At 39.8% G+C, this 18,138-nt stretch overlaps 1 protein-coding gene across 1 annotated transcript; it reads left to right on the top strand.

Moving 5' to 3' along the window:
- Positions 1-4,817: 4,817 nt before the first annotated feature.
- LOC144449386 (T-box transcription factor TBX2-like) lies at positions 4,818-16,931 on the top strand. The gene is made up of 6 exons (XM_078139915.1): positions 4,818-5,188; positions 6,568-6,835; positions 9,647-9,793; positions 12,848-12,924; positions 13,782-13,969; positions 14,324-16,931. Exons 1-6 carry the CDS (start codon positions 4,818-4,820, stop codon positions 15,454-15,456), a joined length of 2,184 nt encoding a protein of 727 aa, XP_077996041.1. The 3' UTR covers positions 15,457-16,931.
- The last annotated feature ends 1,207 nt before the right edge of the window (positions 16,932-18,138 follow it).

Here is an 18,138-nt window from a genome sequence, read left to right as displayed (position 1 = left end):
ACAGACACGAGTCGGTATATAAGGATACACCGTGATGGCCGTACGAGACACGGGTAACCAGACATGCATGGAGACGAAACCAGAGTAGCCCCAGGAAAAGTCGAACATTACCAATCCAAGTTAGCAATATCAAATTGATATCGGTGTACTTTGAGAGAGAGAGAAAAGGGGGTAAAAATGGATGTCGTGACTACGTATGAATGTTGTCAGCGGAAAACGTGGTGAGAGTACGAAAAACAGGAGAATTTGGGGGATCGTTAAAACCACAGACAACCGTGGTGCTGGAGGGCAAACCGACCTGAAGATTCTCTCTCTGCGTCGTTGGAACAAAGTAAATAAAATGTGCAGTTTTTTTTGCAACAAATGTATGCATGAGTCAGTCAGTCAGTCAAACTAGCTAAGGAGACAGACACGGTACAATTGTGTTAAGACAAGCAAGCAATTTAAAAGTTTGACTGTGATAAAACAACTCAATACTAAATATAGCATTTATGGTGGGCGTATGGAACACATATCTACAGCACGAACAATATAGAACACCACGACACAAGTCCACGGTCATATGTTTTTAAAAAAAATTTTAAATAAGAAAAAATATATTAGGCCACTTTGAGAAATTTCAGTTGTGTTTACTGTTTGTCACAGGTATCCCTCTGTTTTGATAACAGAAAATAAAAAGTGGACCAAACGCAGTATTAACGATATTGCTAGTCATTTAAAAAAAATAAATGCAGCCCATATTATCGTAAAGAAATCAGTAAAAGTGTGTAAACGAAACTTATCTACTGTAAAGTTCGAAACTGCTGGGTTCTTTTCCGTGTGTCGGTTCATCTACACTATCAAGGCAGGACTGGGTCTACGAGTTGACTGACTGACGGGACACCTGTGTGCCTGATATGGTCACCGACCATTACATGCGAACAAATTGGTCGTATAGATTCGCAAAGACGGACTTTACAACAGTAACACACCTAACATAATGTATTACTTTGTCAACTAAAGAACGTGGCAAAAGCTCCCGATATTCATTAGTCACTCGATGAAATGTGTATTTTGGTGAGAGCGCGCCTTTTAGCACGAATGTCTTTATGCGGAGTGATTCTGTAAGAGGTCTTGGCGCCGAATTAACTACTACACTGCAAACACTGATATGCGTTCTATAGACCATATTTCAAAAGTACTCAGGCTACTGTACCGGTGCTTGGGAACATGAATATCTATAGAACAGACGATGACTGTCAACCTACGTACATCTACTGGCGCTGCACTTCACTCTGCTGCCAACTTACTACCACAAAAAAAGTGGAGAAAACTGTCGAACAGTATACAAGTTTGCAAATAGGAACTAAAAACATCCTTCGGTGTGTGACAAATCTTGTTTTTTTTTGGTATGGTACCTGCATGTGTTGGGTCTCAGTAACCTCGACAATTTGAATGCAATTGATACCCACAACAGCCGTGACATCCGTGTATTCCCAAGCACTCCAGTGACCATAATACAGAATCAAATCTTTTTTCAGATCACATATTTGCTGATGATTTTAACGTTCTCAACTTGCATTGCAACTATATCAACATTTGTGAACAGGATAACCAAAGTTTTTATTACGACTTGTGCATAATTCCAAAGAATGTGAAATGTGTACAATTGATTATTTTTAAAAAAAACACCGACCCACTAATTGACATACATAGTATGTGAAATGGACACAATTTTTATTAATTAAAAAAAAATCTACTATAATTTGCATACACTTCCAAGAGAACGTGAAATTGACGAGAAATTGTTGAAAACTTATATGGGTAATTTCAAAACAAAGATTTCTGTCGGAGACATAACCCACCCACCCAATAATTGACATACATAGTATGTGAAATGAACACAAATTTTATTAATTAAAAAAAATCTACTATAATTTGCATATACTTCCAAGAGAACGTGAAATTGACGAGAAATTGTTGAAAACTTATATGGGTAATTTGAAAACAAAGATTTCTGTCGGAGACACAATGAAAATCCTTGAATACAAACTCGTAAAATTCACATTAGGTGTTGACTAGATAGTAATGTATGTGGCCTATGTTACTAAAAATAACATGTTTGCGTCCCCTTTTTAGTGCGAGATTATAATATCAATAAATACAAGAAGGTTTTATAAAAACAATAAACAAGCCGATACTTATTGTTTAATAAATTGTTGAACTTTAAATAGGCATAACTAAAAATGCTACATCTAATAGTGTTTCGACCACATACACTTCGATAGTCCTCCGAGCGTTTCCGGTACTTTTACACCCTATGAAAAGTATTGGGAGACTTTAGAGCAGTTTGTGGCGAGTCTCTCGTACCCGCTATAACTATTTCAAAAGCGGTCGCTCCGAGTATTATGTACTTATGGGAGAGATCGATCGAACAAGCAGGTCGTACAAAGCCAACAACGAGAAATTGATGAAATAACAAAAGACCCTTTGATTGTTGTTCACCACCTCGAAAACTGCTAAGAGTGGCCTGACACTTTTGTTCACCAAGTAAGCATGGGATCAGACACGCTGGCGCGAAAATTGTTGAGAGCTTTTTTTAACCAAGGTATCATTTCGAAACTTGAATAAAGCGACATGTTAACGCTTTTCTGTCCGTAAACAAACCTTCGAGGCTAAGAAGCTCTATAAGTACTATATAGAGGGCGGGCTGAAGGAGGCAAATCGCAACAACTTCTCAGCAGTTACTCGATATGGGGATCAGTCGTGTGCTTTTATCGGACAGAATATCTCTGACCACTTCACGATGTCGACGATGTGAGAAGCTCCGATGGAAATCAAACCGATTACATAAACCGTCCATAAACAGACCACACAGTACAAAGTTGTTTACTTGTAGCAAGACCCAAGAGTGTCTCCGCCCTCGACAACAACTACATACTACATCAGGGCTGTCTGCGTCGAATATTTCTATTAAACCGGGTCCAGAGTTTACGCTTGATGTTTCCATTCTTTCACCAATAGCTTTAAATGCCTGACGCCTCGGACGCCTGAAACAATAGAGGGCTGCATTAGATGTTGTTGGGGAAAATCAGTTGCAATTCCCATATGTTTTCCTTGAAATTACTTACTCAATATGCTCCTGGCGCCAGTGCGATTTAGCGCGTATGTAGCGTGAATAGTCGGTGTGCTATCTCACAAAGGCGCTTCACACCTCACGCGTTTTCAGTGGCGCTTATTAATTATGTTAACACTTTACCTCGTCAACAGCAATTATCCCCAGCGCATAGCCGATTGGCTTAGGGAGGAGCACATGTGGGAAAACTGTCCATCAACACACTAATTATAGATAATAGCCTTTTCTATCAAACAAACATAGTGCGACCAAATACAAAAGTAGTGTCAGTGTCGTCGGTTGCCGTCAGACGCTTACTATAGGCTCGGAGACTAGTAACACGTCGGGGACAAGACGACAGTGCATATCTGTTAATAAATCAATCATGGAACTAGTCGGATGCAGGCTGGCTGCCATATTATAAAGGAGAGTTTGCATTGTGCTCGAATTTAATATTATTTTTCAGCCATGAATGCGTTTCTCAGCTAAAAATACAGCGAAGAATAACGGAGCCAGAGAGGCAACTCAATCAGTTAGGCGGTAGTCTCTGAACTTGAGCCCTGAACAATGCATTCAAACATGGTGGATGCGGTAGCAGCGGCTGTAAAATATGTCGAAAAATGATCAAATGCTCGTGCCTGAGCTAAACAATACCGATTATGTGCCTCCATTTTCTCTATGTTGGTCATCCATCAAAAATGACATGCGTTTGGTGACGTTTTAAGGTCGCTAACTGGCCGTAGACGCCTTGCCTTGATGGATAGCGCCAAGAGTATTCAGAGTTAGGGGCCGGAACATATTTTAGTGAATGAAAACTGATACCAGACGCTCTTCATTGTGTGTCGTCACACGACTGGCGCCAACAGTACTTATGCATTTACGTCAAAATGGAATGCTAGAATGGCTAATCACTTTAGATGTTCCGCTCGTCATTTTCACGCTTTCAGCTGACCCGCCTCCAATAAAAGGCATAAATATTACTAGCCGTACTCCCACCAAATTCAGCGCCGAAATTTGCGCCCATATTCCAACCAAATTCGCCAGGATCGATGCTGCCTATTCACAGGGGTATCCCCAATTTGTGAATGAAGCAGCATAACGGGGAAGTACCCCGGCTATGTAAACGGAGCCAGTCTACGTTAACAATAGCAGGCTGGATTTTGACACCTTCGGCTGCCAGTTGTCCATGGTGGGCGTGTCATCGAAAATAGCGCAAAATTAAAACGAACCTATTTCCAGACCCTTGTCTACAGATTTGCTTCCCCTGGAGGAAATTTTATATTTTCTGCAAATATTGGCTTAAATTTCTATCACTTTTCATGGGACCGACTGTATATTGATTTTGAGCGCATTGTAAATTTTAAAAGTGGAAAGTGGAAGGCAAGGACAATATTTATTCGTCTAGCAGACATTTCGAGTCGTAGCCCCCTGCTCACCAAACCACAAGCGTACTCCCATTTGGCGCTGCATTGGTGGATATTTAATTATGTTGACATTTTAGCACGATTGATGTGATAATGTCATAAGTACGTTGTGCGTTCCGACACCTTGTTTATGGCTGATACGTCGTGTAAGTTGCCACTAACACGCCTATACTCATCGCTGATTGGTCGACGCGTGTGAAATAGCCAATCAACTACCATAGCTCATTAAGATACGGAGATACGATATAGGCAAGTCAGTCGGAGCTGCAGCAAGCAAGCTATCCTCAGTTGTAGTATATATGAAACATCCGAGGTCTATGGTACCAGAGCCAGGCATGGCTTACACGCAGTTTCTGCCGCATCGGCCTAGCGATTTCTCAGTGAACTCTATACTTACACAGCCGCAGTTCTTCCCCGGGTTTCTGCCAACACAACCGCTGCCAAATGGTGCCGGACTAGCCACGCTGCCCATGTTCCCGAAACTCGGAGACCCACGGTGTCACTACGCTCCCGATCTCTTGTCTGTTCACCAACCGGGACTTCGGCCAGTACGACCAGTTGAGAACCAACCAGACGAGGACGAAAATATCCACGTTACTCTGGATACCAAGGAGTTGTGGGAAGAGTTTCATAAACTGGGAACGGAGATGGTTATAACAAAATCGGGAAGGTATGTATTTTTATTGACAATATTAAAACATACATAGAAGTTTTAATAGTAAACCAATGGTACACACTCCATATTATACCAATGGCAACTGTAAACAATTGCTTTAAATGCTCAGTTTTTACTAGCACTAATTAGTAATATACAATTTAAAAATGTTACCACTCAGACCAACGGGTCCTGACACTGATCAGCTGTCTAGAGATCACCAGGTCACAGAATAGAAAAAAACCGCAGGCGCATATGTTTTGGTTTTGCTACTCGCTATACTGTGTTGAAGACTGGCCTTGCAGTGTATCATGTGCAGGCAGATAAACATTGAACACGGCATGTGGTTCTCAAGTCGACAACATCCCTACTTGCCCTGACATATCCCAACCCCACTAATATAGATTTTTGTCACACCATTCTGACCCTTTTCGGACACACACACACACATACACACACACATACTCGTCAAAACACCAAAACAACAAACATATCTTATTCATGATACCAGAATGCAGAATAGAAACAGTCAAATGAATTAATGAAACTGAACGACTGTTCTTAACAGACAACAACTCACTCCATCGATCAAACAGAATATTTGAGACTCCAAATTACTACCTTTTCTGTTAATCATGATATTTATATTTGGTAGTTTGGTAGGCAAACCCATGTCAATTTTAGACGGAAGAACCACAACAAAAACCAAACATGTTTTCAGCCGTACGCCGTGCTCCAACGGCACTCACTTGTTCGGTAACATGATAAAATTGGTGTGTGTACGTTGGCATGCGACTAGCTCATCAGGAACCATTTATATTGTTTGTTCTTGTCATTTTTGATTGACAAGGGGTGACCCGTGATTTAGAGTAATATTTTCGACCCTAAACTTATCTCGAAAATCATTGAGGACAGACTGAATGTAACGAATTTAATACAGTGTTCAAATCAGTGAATGATAATAGTAATAGTTGCCACCTGGTTCGGAAAATATTACTCGACACACGATGTAATGTGAGTTTTATGATACGTATCTAAATATGGAGGGTACACAAAATAAACCGTTGTGTCACGGCTTCAACCCCTTTAGTCTATGATACCAACTGTAACTACATCCATCAAAACGGCGCAGTTGTTTATACTTGCACTGTGTCCGAATGTACTTCATTTTTTGGACCTAAACATCTGTTTATCTGCGTATATATTTTCCTGTGACCCTCCTCCAAAATCAACAATTTAGCAAAAATAAAATTGTAGGGGAAAAAAGATAATTTTCTGTTCTTTTGTTTTTGTGGGGGAAAATGTATCGTACTTCAGGGGTTTAAAGTTAAGGGAAAATGTGATGGGATCTCGATAATCTATATAATGTCTAAAACTCGTTTACTTTATATCAGGCGGATTTTCCCAGCCTATAAAGTTCGTGTGAGTGGACTAGACAAAAAGGCAAAATATATTCTACTAATGGATATAGTAGCAGCTGACGACTGCCGGTATAAATTCCACAACTCACGCTGGATGGTAGCAGGAAAAGCCGACCCCGAAATGCCGAAGAGAATGTACATACATCCCGACTCGCCGTGCACTGGGGAGCAGTGGATGCAGAAACTAGTCTCATTCCATAAGCTGAAACTAACCAATAATATCTCTGACAAACATGGCTATGTAAGTATTACGTTTGACAATATCATTGTACTCATATTCACAGGGCTTCTTAAAAATGTACCAATAATTTTCTGGCAATTTGCACCCCCCCCCCCCCTTTACAAAATCTGAAATAACCCACTCGAAAAGACATTACGTATAACTATGTAGGGTGTAATAATACAATACTTTAGATTTATAAACACACATTAAGGTACACATTTTTTACACATGCATGCATGCACTACTGTTGTTATGAAAATACACCCAACTGAAAACGATGCAAGACCGCAAATTAAGCAAATGAAATGACCCTGTTTGAAGGAAGAGGAGGTAGCCATACCATACCCATACCTTTTGTTATAATGTTATTTTTTGCAGTCATAATTAATATGGGAGTGCCGAGAAAATATTGTCCCTTTGAAATGGATATGATTATTCTTAAAGAGGGTCCTGTCTATTTTGCCTGTGTAACCTTTCTCACCTTTCGTACCAACAAAATTTATCTTATTGTTGAATATTGTCAGGACAGATGAAAAGCTCTTCAAACTTAACATGTTTCCTTTTACAACTTGCATGAGCAATTTTTCTTTCTTTCTTTCTTTTACCCGGCCTTGCAAGCCTGTAATTATATCGCAGCAAGACCGAGTGGCTCCAAATTTAGCTAGCGGCCTTTCTCTCTCCCCCCTCTCGTCGATGGGTGACTGCCTTCTACCATACATGAATCACACACAGAAGGTTCCTGTTCTGACACAACAAAAGCGATGACTCTTTTTCCCCCAAAATGCGCAAAAGGTCAAGAGAGAGAAAAAAGTTTGGTAGTTTTTGACTCACCTATCCCACCTGTTTTACCATTTTTTTATCGTTCATAAAATTCGTTTTCTGTGTCACTACACCCATATTAACAATTCTTTGGAAATTTGATTTTTTTTTAAAGAACTGAGCCTGGAGTTTTACATAACCCCTTACAATATGTGATCAATATAAGTTCAACGCTTCTAGCGTTTCTCCGGCTACATTTTCCGTGTTTACAAGTTGTATTTTGAAATATTTAGTAGGTTTTAAAAAGTACACACATTTGGAAAATACTGAACAGGTGGAGGGTGTGCACACAGCGTCGGCGAGTCGCTTTGCTTTCCCCGGTGGATTTTCCATGCGTTGTTGTTTTAGTCACGGCTCGTAGACTTCAACCCATTGGACAAGTTTTTTTACCCAGTAAGCTTAAAATGTGCTCCCTTCCACGTTAGCACACTGACAGCTTCGTCGTGTGAAGTACATGAAATTAGAAATCTTTTCTGTCACCTTGAGAGTATTTTTAAAGCTATCTTTGTAGAAAATATATACCCATGTGCGACACGGTTTTTGCTGTTTGCTTGTTATCATTTTGTGCTATGGGTGTCACACATACAGACTATTAGCTGACAGAGAGTATTGGTGTGGGTTTCATATTTCAAGACATATCTCGCGACATGTGGCGAACAAAACCCCAGACGGAGTGTTAGGTTGATATCGCTATCGGTGATCTGCTGGTCCGATTAACACCGCCTGCATACACCATGGAGTGACTCGTACAGCACCACCATTTTTCTGACCCATCCCAACTACATGTATCAACATTCGGGTGCCGCTGCAACCCTGTCAGATTATGACAACAAATTTCTGGTTTAACAAAATATGTGTACGAATTAAACTTTGAGCTGAGGGGTGTAACCGGGTGAATGCAAGCGTAACAATATGGAAGCATTGCTATCTGCTATCAAGATATCTATGTGAAATCCGTTGAGTTGTGAACATATTTAGCTACTGATACCCTACCCCTGTACATACTAATTTGACAAGTACCCAACATTTTACCTTCTTTCCCAAAAAATGTAGCAACTTTTTGGTATAGTAATGCTCACCACAACATTTAGACTCGATTACCCATTTTTAGTACACATTACATCACCAGACATTGTGCAGCCCACCCCAACCTTGTCACGTTTATCAGGCATTTTTGAACTTGGGAATATTTTCACTCGTGTATCCCTTTTCCCCAAGATTACCATGTTCATCCGGAGCATCAGACGGCTCCCAAAACAGTTTGGTTTTCCAGTGCTACTAGTCTTACGCGTGAAATATTTGTTTTGATGTGGCTAGCTGTGGGGAACATTCAGACCGTTCTCGTCAGCGAAACGCTTCGATAGATTTCCACTGTAAACGTGCGAGCGTGTCTAGCTGTCTCGTATTCGAGTCGCCTTCACTGTAAAATTCCTTATGTTATATGTAAACAGTTGACTACAGCGGACAACTGTAAGCTCACGAAGGGCTCTCTGAAATCACTTATGAAGACTCTACGATCATTTTTCTTGACAATTACACGTTTTTAATTATGATTACCCTCAAGTATTGTCTGGGTATTTTGTTTGTTTTGAAAATAGCACCGAAATGTCTAAGGCTGTAAGGGGGGCTATTGGGCTAGGCTTTTTTAAATTTTATTTCCATGCATGTGTAGTCACTCGGCGTAAAAAAATTGCGTGTTATGCTCTGTTTTACAGCTGTATTGTGTGCTGCTTTTTCACGCAACAAACATAATTTCGAGAAAATCTACAATATTCTAACGACGAAGTGTGAATTGACACAAGCGAAATTTTGTATATTTTAATTAATATCTGCTTAAATGAGAGGATAGTGTATTACGCACGGTAACTGGCGGTTAGCGACTTATCGTATCGTGTCGTATGTAGGGGCTTCCATTCAATGCGTCTTGTGTATATTACATACGGATGCCTCACATATCGACATGTTTCCCGGTCTCATACTTGTGTTTTTCCCTTGTTATTTTTTAAGCAGACCATCTTGAATTCGATGCACAAATACCAACCCAGGTTTCACATAGTGAAAGCTAATGATATCTTGAAGTTACCATGGAGCCAGTTTAGGACGTACGTTTTCAAGGAAACGGAATTCATCGCTGTTACTGCTTACCAAAACGAGAAGGTGGGTACAGAGAAATCTCACACTGTCTCACATTTGCATGTAGCATATCCGAACTGCCCATTTCAAGAAAATATTTATGTATCTTCAATAAAAGAAATTTTGAATAAATAAGTAAATAAATAAATAAACAAATAAGGGAATTATAATATTATTTACAATGATGTAGAGCAGGTGTAGATATACGTCTGTCAGTGAAAAATGTATATCTTAACACGTTTTGGTTGAAGAGCACACATCGATAAATTATGCGATTTGTTATTTGTATATGTCAGAGCTCTCATTTTTATGAATCTCCGAGTTTCATTTTTAAACGAAAGATGATGAATGGCGGTTGTAATCAATAGCTAACGAAAACAATAAATACGTAGTGGACGTTGTTGAAGGAACCATAATAACATCTAATCGTCGGAGACTGAAACAATACACCCCGAACCGAAAATATTTGTAGTATCTTTTGAGAAGAGATAACACGACAAATTTAGAAAAAATGGGTACTTTATTTTTATTGCTTGGAGGGCTAAGTAGTGAGGTGTAATCGCAGAACTGTTTGAGATGCGTTTGCAGATGCTTTTCTCTTATTGTTGTAGCGCATTTGAAGGACTTAATGCGGCATTCTGTCCTTAATCGTACTAGCAGTTTCACAGTATGGGCCTGACTATATTGCAATTAATTTTAAGACTGACCCATAAAAATAATATCAACTGTGTGTTTAGGTAAAAAATAAAAGTACCTATCATGTTAAATAACGAGGGTTTTAACACGGCTGAATTTCAGGCACACCGAGCCATGAAACAGTTGAAATGATGAAAAAAACCACCCAAATTGCTGTCACTTCCTACACTTAAAATGCGAAGGATGCTTGTGAAATTTATAGGTTTTCAGCTCATTTTTATGTCTGTTTTCGTTTATGACATAGAGAAAGCATAAATTCTGTGAAATTCGAAGCCTAAAACGATCTTTATGGCCGCATTGTCCTTTTCTTAGTTTAAGAAAACCCCGTCAATGTATAGACTGCATATTAAGGTGAATGGAGTGGCATTCAGGTAAATACTGCAGATTCATTCAAGTATGAATTGATGGCATGTCACAAATACACTGATTTATATTAGTCTCTTTTTTTCTCTCCAGTACATCCCTATGTAACAACTCTATATGTTGTAGTTATGCACTGTGATAAAATAGAACATTAAAAATTAAGATCGCAGAAATATTAGAGCTATTCAAACTCTTCCCAGAGAATAGAAAGGAAAAAAAAAACACAATAGGAAGAGTTTTTGTTATGAATATTAATGTTCGTAAATGGTGGAGACAATTGTGAACTCTAAGCCCCTCTTTTCGGTGAGGGGTTAGGGTGAAGATTTCAGGCATGCTTTTTTTTGGATGAACTATGTGTTTACCAGTGCTCTATGTGGCCCTGTCACCGATAGTACACTCAGCGTGAGTGAATGATAGGTGGCGATGCCCAAGCCGTCAAAATTCCAATGATTTCACACGATTTGCTGTTCTTTGCTCTTTTTCGTGATCCCGACCATAGATATATGGAGCTCAGGAGAGCAAATTCGTGTAAAAATCAAATTATCAATAATACAACACAGTGCGTTTGGCGTCAATGTGAAATGAATGGAATCTCCAACAATAGCCAAACGCAGTAAATAGAACGAAACAACACAGTTCTGTTATTCACACACAGCTTTTTTATTTAGACCTTTAAGATTTAAAAGACAATGACCCCACCGGTTGATTTGAACATTTGCTTGAATATAGAATATATGTATTTCTTTTTAAGCGGACGATCACTTCAGACAAAAAAAAGATTACGTTTTGTAATTATTGTAGATGATTAAAAGCGCGGCCAATGCATGTCGTCTGCAGACCCGACAGTCTCGCAGATTCGTGTTTGCCTGTCTCCATTTGTACTCAGGTTCCGTGTCAGTAGACATAGCAATATTTCTTCTTGTCATATGCATTGATAGACATACGTCACGGAGAGGTTATCATACTCTTCGAAACCCCCCCCCCCCAAAACTTTCACTTCATCTAAATAACGCCTGCTAACCAAGTCTTATATCTCGATGTAACAACACCCCCAAATGTTTCTAGATAGATACTTAGATAAAATGCAAACGACGAGAAAAATAAATATTTCCAACTGCTTTCGCCTTTTTAGACATTAAACTCGAAGAATTAGTTCTAAAAAGAGTGACAGTTATTGCAGAATTTACCATCAGTGTCGTTAAATCGCTACGCTCGAGACCCAGGTGTTTTCAACGAATGCCATTTATGTTAGTGCTTACCTCCGCACAATAAACGCTATCCCGTAAAAAGCATCCGACTTTTAGAGTATCTTTACTACATATTTGGGAGTTGAGGGGAATCTTGGCTTATTTTGACGTCATTTTACCATCGTTGCGATGTGCCACTCCAATAACTTGTTGCTAAAGGGAGAAATGCTGGTTTGTGATATGCAAGAAAAATACACACGTCTCAATTTGAAACCAATTTCCGAAGCATAGAATGCTATATGCGTTTATTAAGGGAACTACAATATAAGAAAGGAATGTATATAGTCGATAAAGGATGAAAAGGAGTGGGACTGGCGGTTTCAATAAAGATGGGTGGAATTTTTGAACAGTAAAAGCGTCGGCAATATCACCTGCAGACTGTATTGATCCTGTGGTAGTGCTACTTGCGTTTTCGTATAGTCAGGGCTAGTCACCAAATTAATAGCCCTCTGTCATGTGAAGGTATGTCGTCAAAACGACATTATTTTGATCTTGTTTCTGAGGGAAAAAATGCGTACAAATACACAGGTACACAAATACTGAACTCCCTTCTGATCTTCCTAAGAAACACTGTTCACCATTGTGTGTGTGAAAATAGATGTAACGAGTTGAAAATCGTTCACAACTTCTAAAAAATGGAGGACTTCAGGAACTGTCAGTTTAGGATTTTTTTCGTTTAAAAATGAATGATTAGGCGTCGCAAAATTTGAGTGCGAAGTGCTTTCGACTGTGTGAGTAATTGCCTGCCATTTCCTTCGTCTACATTTCACAGATTACCCAACTGAAAATAGACCACAATCCCTTTGCTAAAGGATTCCGAGAGAATGGCGCGGGAAAACGAGAAAAAAGGTAAGGGGTTAGGTCGATTATATCCATAGCTTGTTTTGTACAAATTACTGAAGAAGACTGTAAGGGCAAGATTAAGCCATGCTGTGGGGACAAGACAAAATAAAAGGGCGCGAAAACAAACGCCGTGTCTCCTTTACAACAAGGAGTGTAAGATTTTCGGATTGCCAATGGGATGTGTTAAATTGGGCGAATTCCTTATAATTTGTATGGATTCCTCATTGCATGAAATTCGTAGCAATTTCTTAGAAAAAAATAATCACCTACCACATAATTTCAAATTATATTTACCTTTGAAATTATATTACACGTGATTACTGTGGAGTTCAGGTCCTCCATTTTTACTTGTGACATTATTGGCATTTTGTTAGTGTCGAACCACTGCATGCTTTTCCTGGCGTAATTCTGACAATAGAGAAAAACAGAAAACAGTAAACAGAGACTATTTGCACCACTTTGTCGAGACTGACTCTCACTTGTGTTTGTTTCTTTGGGTGGCTTCATTTTTTTTACGAAATCTCTTGTCTGCTTTTTATCGACAATTTTTTGTTCCATCCTACTCTTTTCATTCTTTTTATGTTGTGGATTCGGAAAGTAGAATTAAAGGTCTTTGGTCGTTAGGAACAAAGGATGGGTTTCTCTTGCTATTGTTACAGGCCATCCTAATTTGTGTACGTTGATTATCACCCAGCCTTTGATCTGCGCCCGAGATTTGTCCGGAAGATTTCGCCAGTTATTTTCTAGTTACCCGCCTATTGTTTGTCGTCCACAGAGTTGATTCTGTTGGCGACACCACGCATTATTTCTGCAAATTTACGTTATGGTATTGTCCGTGTGCGCTCTTGTGCACGACTTTGCAGGAAACTTCAATCGACTAATTTGGAGGCCTCGGAGCACAGAACGCAGACTGAGTCCACGACGAACAGCTGCGGTAGTCTGAGCAGGGGGGACGCAGATCACCCCGAAGTTTCGACGTCCTGTGTTAAACAAAACATTGAAGAGAGTACAGATGAAGTCAGGTTACCTGCTTCAGTCCACTCACCTCGGGGTAAGTGCTAGCCCATCTATACATTTTTTGCAGTCAACTGTGCTTGTTTTTGAGATGATCCTCTACTTGCTTTAACTATTTCAAAAAGTTGACTTTATACCCATACAACGTTTACATGAAAATATTTTATGGTGATTGTTTTTTTTTTCGTGTGAGCAAAATCGCAAAGACAGACTGTAACCCTATTAAAGAAACGCCACACAAATTTGTTGGCACTGCCTGGGCTTTTAAAAATACATTTTAAACGCGGTAATGTTTATTTAAGTCTTGTCCAACACCAAATATTTATTAGTTCTTGTTTGACTCTGTCCATTATAATGGTGACAAATCCGGTCATTTGTTTGTTTTCTGCAGAGTCAGTGTCTGCCGAGGCGAACTCTACCACTCGCATTGAAGAAGAAATAGATGTCGAAAGCAACGATATTGACGACGAAACGGCGGCAAGTGAATTGAGATCGGAAATCGCCGCCGAGGAGGCCAGGGAAAGGGAGAGGGGGCGAGATGATGAAGAGAATACGAACAGTATGAAAAGCCGAGATTCGGATGTTATGAGTACAAGTTCATCACCAAAGGCAAAGTGCAATGATGTTGTCCTGACAACAGAGGACCAAAATGAAGACAGTGAAATTCGTAGCTTGAATTCCAGGTCTTCGATTGTTGACAAACGAAAAGACAGTGCTGAGTTAGAGGAAAGGAAAGTTACAGTTCGGAATATTACACCACAACACAGTCCTGTGAAGCTAAGTTCACCATCAGAAATGTCAGTGCACTACCCAACACCGCTAGCTTTCCAGACAGCTGGCCCAACGTCGCCAACACACCACAATCCCCTACACCCATTGACTCAGCAGCCATTACTTCTCTATCCCAGCCAAGTGATACAGGGTTTAGCCAGTGCCGTCCAGAGCATGCCAGCTGCCATACTCCCAGTGGCTTCACCTACCACCGCTCATGCGCAGCTGTTACAATCAGCCTCCGGACACACCTGTGTGACACCACACCACCTTTCTTTGAACGCTCAGGGAATCCCGTTTAGCTTGAATGGACAGGTCTTATCATCGCAAGGGTACGCTGTGATCAGTAACCCGGCCCTGGGAAATGCTGCTGCCGCAGCTGCTGCTGCCTCAAACTACTACCGTGGTGCAATTTTAAGTTCACACCAAAATCGTGCACGACTCAGATTCAATCCGTACGCACACCCATTGACATCTACTACCATGGTAACCACAGGTACTCCGTTGAGTGCATCTGGACATACCGCGTTAGACAACTTGCAACCCCCAACAGCAGGTTTGGTGGCAGTGGCTAATAGTAGCCCTGGTGCCTCTCTGCCGCACATCTCGGCATCAGCAATCAATGATAACAAGAACTCTATACCGACCTCTGCCCAGAATGAACTTCAAAGTATTCAAAAATTAGTCAGTGGACTGGAACAACAGCAAGAGAAAATCGCCACCGAGTCACTGACCAAGCTAAGTGATAAGTAAACATATACATCATAGTAAAAGAGACTGAGATCCCTGTCCAAATATCGTTTACCCTGTTTATTTCAGAACACTTTCAACACACAACTTAGCAATGAAGTAGTATCAGGATAAAAAACAGTGGTCAATGTATGGGGATAATATATATTTGAATAGTCTCTTTTACCCACCGTTATTGACTAAATATGTGTACAAATCCCTGTTGTATTGTCTTTCTCTGGTGCACTATATATAAAAAAATAACAGGTACCGTGTTGGAAAATTGCTTTGGAAGAACGCTACTAGATAATGTCAAAGTCGGCATAGGCCGATACTAACTAGAGTACACGTCACTCCAAAAACCTTTAAATGCTGCTTCAGCTTGTTGACAAGTGTAGTGCAGTGTCGCAGGGTTATCTCAAGTTATCTGCTTGTCTCGGCCTACTATCAGTACCCCACCAATCTGCTGTTTGATCGGTACATACTCAGCCTTCCCCTAGCCGTAATGCACTCCTGCTAATACAGTGAGTAGCTGCCAGTGATACTTGCATAACTCTGTTGCCGTTAGGCAACATCCATATTAAGATAATTTTTAAGTGACCAAAGAAGTAGAGAGGGAGAGAAAAGAACCCAAAATATATCACCAAATGGCAGATACGAATAGGAATTGAGTCAACAGCGCAACTTGTTATTAAATTTGTAGAACCAAAGATGTCAATTTCTCAACGCATGTCAACTAAGTAGATAAAAATATTAACGGAGACTGCCGAAGTCTGAAGTGGCTCTTGACAGCAAGACAGAACAAGCATTTTGTAAATAGTTAATGGCGACCAGTTGAACAGTAAACATGGCGGTGTGAACGTGTTAATTTATGTTAAGAAAAATGATAGGTCACCGTTCTCGTCTTCAAATATGTTCTTTGTCGTTGTGTTTAGAAGCTGTTCTAGTCTGACAAAACAGGAATGATAAAGGTGTTCCAGATAATCAACAAAAAGTTTTGTTTTCCGACAGGATACCATGATGGTTTTCTTTTGTTTTTCTATGTCTGTGTCGCCACATACAGTCATGTTTCAAGTTCAGTGTACATATTTAAATAAGTGTGTGGAAACAAAGTTATTTATGTGTTATATTCGCTAAACGTATTTTTCGACGTTCACGAGGAGAATTTTTTAAAAAGTTATAATTTATTTAAGAAACGTTACCGTAATGGTTTAACCGAAGCTTTCTTGTATTATAGAAGAAAAAAAACACGAAAGGTACTCTTACACCTTTTAGTTTATTTTTGAATGAGATTTAAAAGTTATTTCAAACTTACAAAACCCACCGTTCTTGTTAGTCACAAACTGATGTCCATAGTTGTCATGGCTTGGGCACTGGTATGTGTTGTTACAATGTATCGTTTTTTTGTTCGAATTGCCAGTACAACGTCCTTTGTGAGTGTTCTGTAAAGATTGTCCAAGTAAACCCATCGACTCTACGGGCAATATTTCAGCTACATGTTGGGGGTAATAAAATGTAAAATATAATGAAACTTGAGTATGTGTTTGCATGCATTTTTAAGTGCTCACTATATTCTCTCTGCTTCACCTCTCTGTCCACCTCAACCTTTTCACGCTGTTATTTCAAAAACATTTCTCTGATTAGGCTTTGGTGATATACCATATGTGGCTTTTAATGTAAAGAAAAAAATAATCTTCGCAGAGTAAAAGTGGGTGGGACGGGGTTTTGGTGATCATTTCACCGGTGATTTCCCAAAGAAAAGTTGTTAGGTCTCTGCGGACTCTGAGCCACCAAGTTGAATGAATGGGTGCCTCGCAGTTGAACACACAACCCATTCCAGTGAGTGCACACACACGCACATACATACATACATACATACATACATACATACATACATACATACATACATACATACATACATACACGGGCCTACCATCCACACTGCACTGTTATGAATTCTCTCAATGTTTTGTCTCTTCACTCCACCTCTCATGGTAAAAACGCCACCCGGCTTTCAAATTTGGATAACTTCGCGGACTTTTCAAAAGAGGATATTCAAAGAGGATGCAAATTCATCGGCAAATGTTTCATTTGTTATTTGGCGGGCCTTGTTAGTCGCGTGGGTTCCAGTGGATAGGAGGTCAGAAACTGTAATCATAGGGCTATGAAGTACAAATGAGCGGGGCTATGAAGAGGAGACAGCTAGCTTTAGCGTAGAGACGGTATCATTAGGCAAATGAGATGGGGTAGCACCATTAAACGAAACCTGCATAAATTCTGTTTCTCTCCGCCAAAAATATCCGTCTCATTCAGTTTGGTATTATTTAAGTCCTATTTCGGTAACTGGTTCAACACGCGATGATGTTCCCCCTTGCATTTTAAATTTTTGTTTTTGTTTCAAATGATAAGCTTTCTAAAATTAGGTTTAGTGGCATATGATGAACGAGGCTCGTTTTAATATTCGGTGTTGTCGCCAGACCCAGGCCTTGACACCCTGTGCATTCAGACAATTTTCACTTAGGAACGAAATATGAGTACCTTCTACACACGAATTACTGGGCTGGGCGGATTGATAGGCAGTTGAAGTTCTTGCTTGTAAATTAAAGCATTGGGAGACTGCTTCCCAATGCCTTTCTCTTCGGGACAAATGTTCAGCGTGCTCACAGACAAGATTAATTTTATATTTTAAAACGAATTTCTAAAATG

The sequence above is a fragment of the Glandiceps talaboti genome, chromosome 18, assembly GCF_964340395.1.
Source record: "Glandiceps talaboti chromosome 18, keGlaTala1.1, whole genome shotgun sequence".
In the NCBI taxonomy this organism is placed as follows: domain Eukaryota; kingdom Metazoa; phylum Hemichordata; class Enteropneusta; family Spengelidae; genus Glandiceps; species Glandiceps talaboti.
This window is presented reverse-complemented; position numbering and strand designations above follow the sequence as displayed.